Source organism: Lottia gigantea (genome assembly GCF_000327385.1).
Source record: "Lottia gigantea unplaced genomic scaffold LOTGIsca_7074, whole genome shotgun sequence".
In the NCBI taxonomy this organism is placed as follows: Eukaryota; Metazoa; Mollusca; class Gastropoda; family Lottiidae; genus Lottia; species Lottia gigantea.
Genome location: NW_008710390.1, coordinates 1 through 1,737, shown reverse-complemented (window position 1 = coordinate 1,737; position 1,737 = coordinate 1). Strand labels below are relative to the sequence as shown.

Here is a 1,737-nt window from a genome sequence, read left to right as displayed (position 1 = left end):
TGCTACGTTGTCATGGTGTTGGTAAAGAAGAAAGGAAGAAATTGAAGAACGATGGTCTTGTTCACCATTAAAGTCGACTAGACATATTGCTCTACATTGCTATATTGAGTGTAATATTAAGTATACCCCTTAAACAAAGCAATATCTTTTCTCCATAGGTATCGTGAACATTGTCCAGCTGGTATGCCAGTGAAAGTTCGAGTTTCCTATCAGAAATTGTTGAAATATTTTGTTATAAACGCCTTAAAACATAAACCTCCTAAAGCCCAGAAGAAAAGGTTAGTATTTCTTAACTTTTATAGTTGAGCAAAAATATTTGGTGTTCATCGCGGCCAAATTCAAAACATACAGTTCTTCTTATTTGTAGAATAAATAGTATTAAAAACTATACAGGCTTATATTGATTTTTGCTTAAAACTACCTAAAGATAAAATTCTCATGTTAATGTTAAGAATTGGACCCCGATGAGTAGAAGTATCCCTCATTGCACACTACATGACATTGCCTGTCCTCATTCATCAGATAATGATTCTGTTTTTATTTCAGATATTTATTCCGATCGTTCAAGGCTACCAAGTTTTTCCAGACAACTCAGTTAGATTGGGTTGAGGTTGGGTTACAAGTTTGTCGCCAAGGATATAATATGTTGAATCTGTTGATTCATCGTAAGAATCTGAATTATCTTCATCTAGATTATAACTTTAACTTAAAACCTGTTAAAACATTGACCACTAAGGTAAGATCATTGATTTTTACTCTTCTCAAATTTCTGTGTCTGTTAGCCAATTATCGTTGTTTCCATAATTTATTTAAATAACGCAACACAATTGTATGGTTTATTTCTCCTGAGTTTTATTATATACAACGTTTCAACAATTTATGTTGTCAGTATCAGTTGAAATGAGAGATAGAAAATAATGATGCTGACAATATAAATTGTAGAAACGTTGTACATAATAAAACTCAGGATTGAGATTAAATTCTGTTCCGTTATTTAATGTGATCTCTACCCCTAAATGTTTCTTAAGTAATGGATTGGACAGTTGGGTGTAAAACTCCATTCATTATATTGTAGGAAAGAAAGAAGTCAAGATTTGGTAACGCCTTCCATCTGTGTAGAGAGATATTAAGACTGACCAAATTGGTAATAGATGGACATGTACAGTACAGACTCGGCAATGTGGATGCTTATCAGGTACGTTACCCCAGGGTTTTTATGACAGACCATTTTATACACCCACTTCTCTTAAAATATCAACACCAAAATGCTTTAAAAGCTTGAGTGGTTTAGTGAGAAAGAAGGGTAGGCTTTATTCCTGGTCATTTCCTCTGTCAGTGATGCAAATACTATGAGGGATCGATGTAGACAAAGTGTCTAGTTATTGAAAGAGTACATGAACCATGCACCAGAAACAGGATGTCAAATTCTATCCTATTTAGTGTACATATAATGGTTTATCCATCTGTGTAGCACTCTAGAATATCCAAGAGGAAGTTTCTTTCTTGTGGTATAAAGCACTTCAACTGATTTTGATGAAACTTATTATGTATGTAGATATGTTTAGATTTCAAATTGTTATAGTGGTCTACAATTATCAGAGTTAATGTTAAATAATCTGAATACTAATGAGATTTGAATTTGTTATTCTAGCTAGCTGATGGGTTACAGTATGTATTTGCTCACGTTGGTCAGTTGACTGGAATGTATCGTTATAAATATAAACTAATGAGACAGAT

At 33.1% G+C, this 1,737-nt stretch overlaps 1 protein-coding gene across 1 annotated transcript; it reads left to right on the top strand.

The window, feature by feature from the left end:
- Window positions 1-183: 183 nt before the first annotated feature.
- Window positions 184-1,737, top strand: LOTGIDRAFT_148264 (hypothetical protein; the record flags this gene model as incomplete). The annotated part of the gene is made up of 4 exons (XM_009065815.1): window positions 184-278; window positions 547-736; window positions 1,076-1,195; window positions 1,652-1,737. Coding segments are annotated over 4 exons (491 nt in total), but the record flags the coding sequence as incomplete, so codon positions are not given.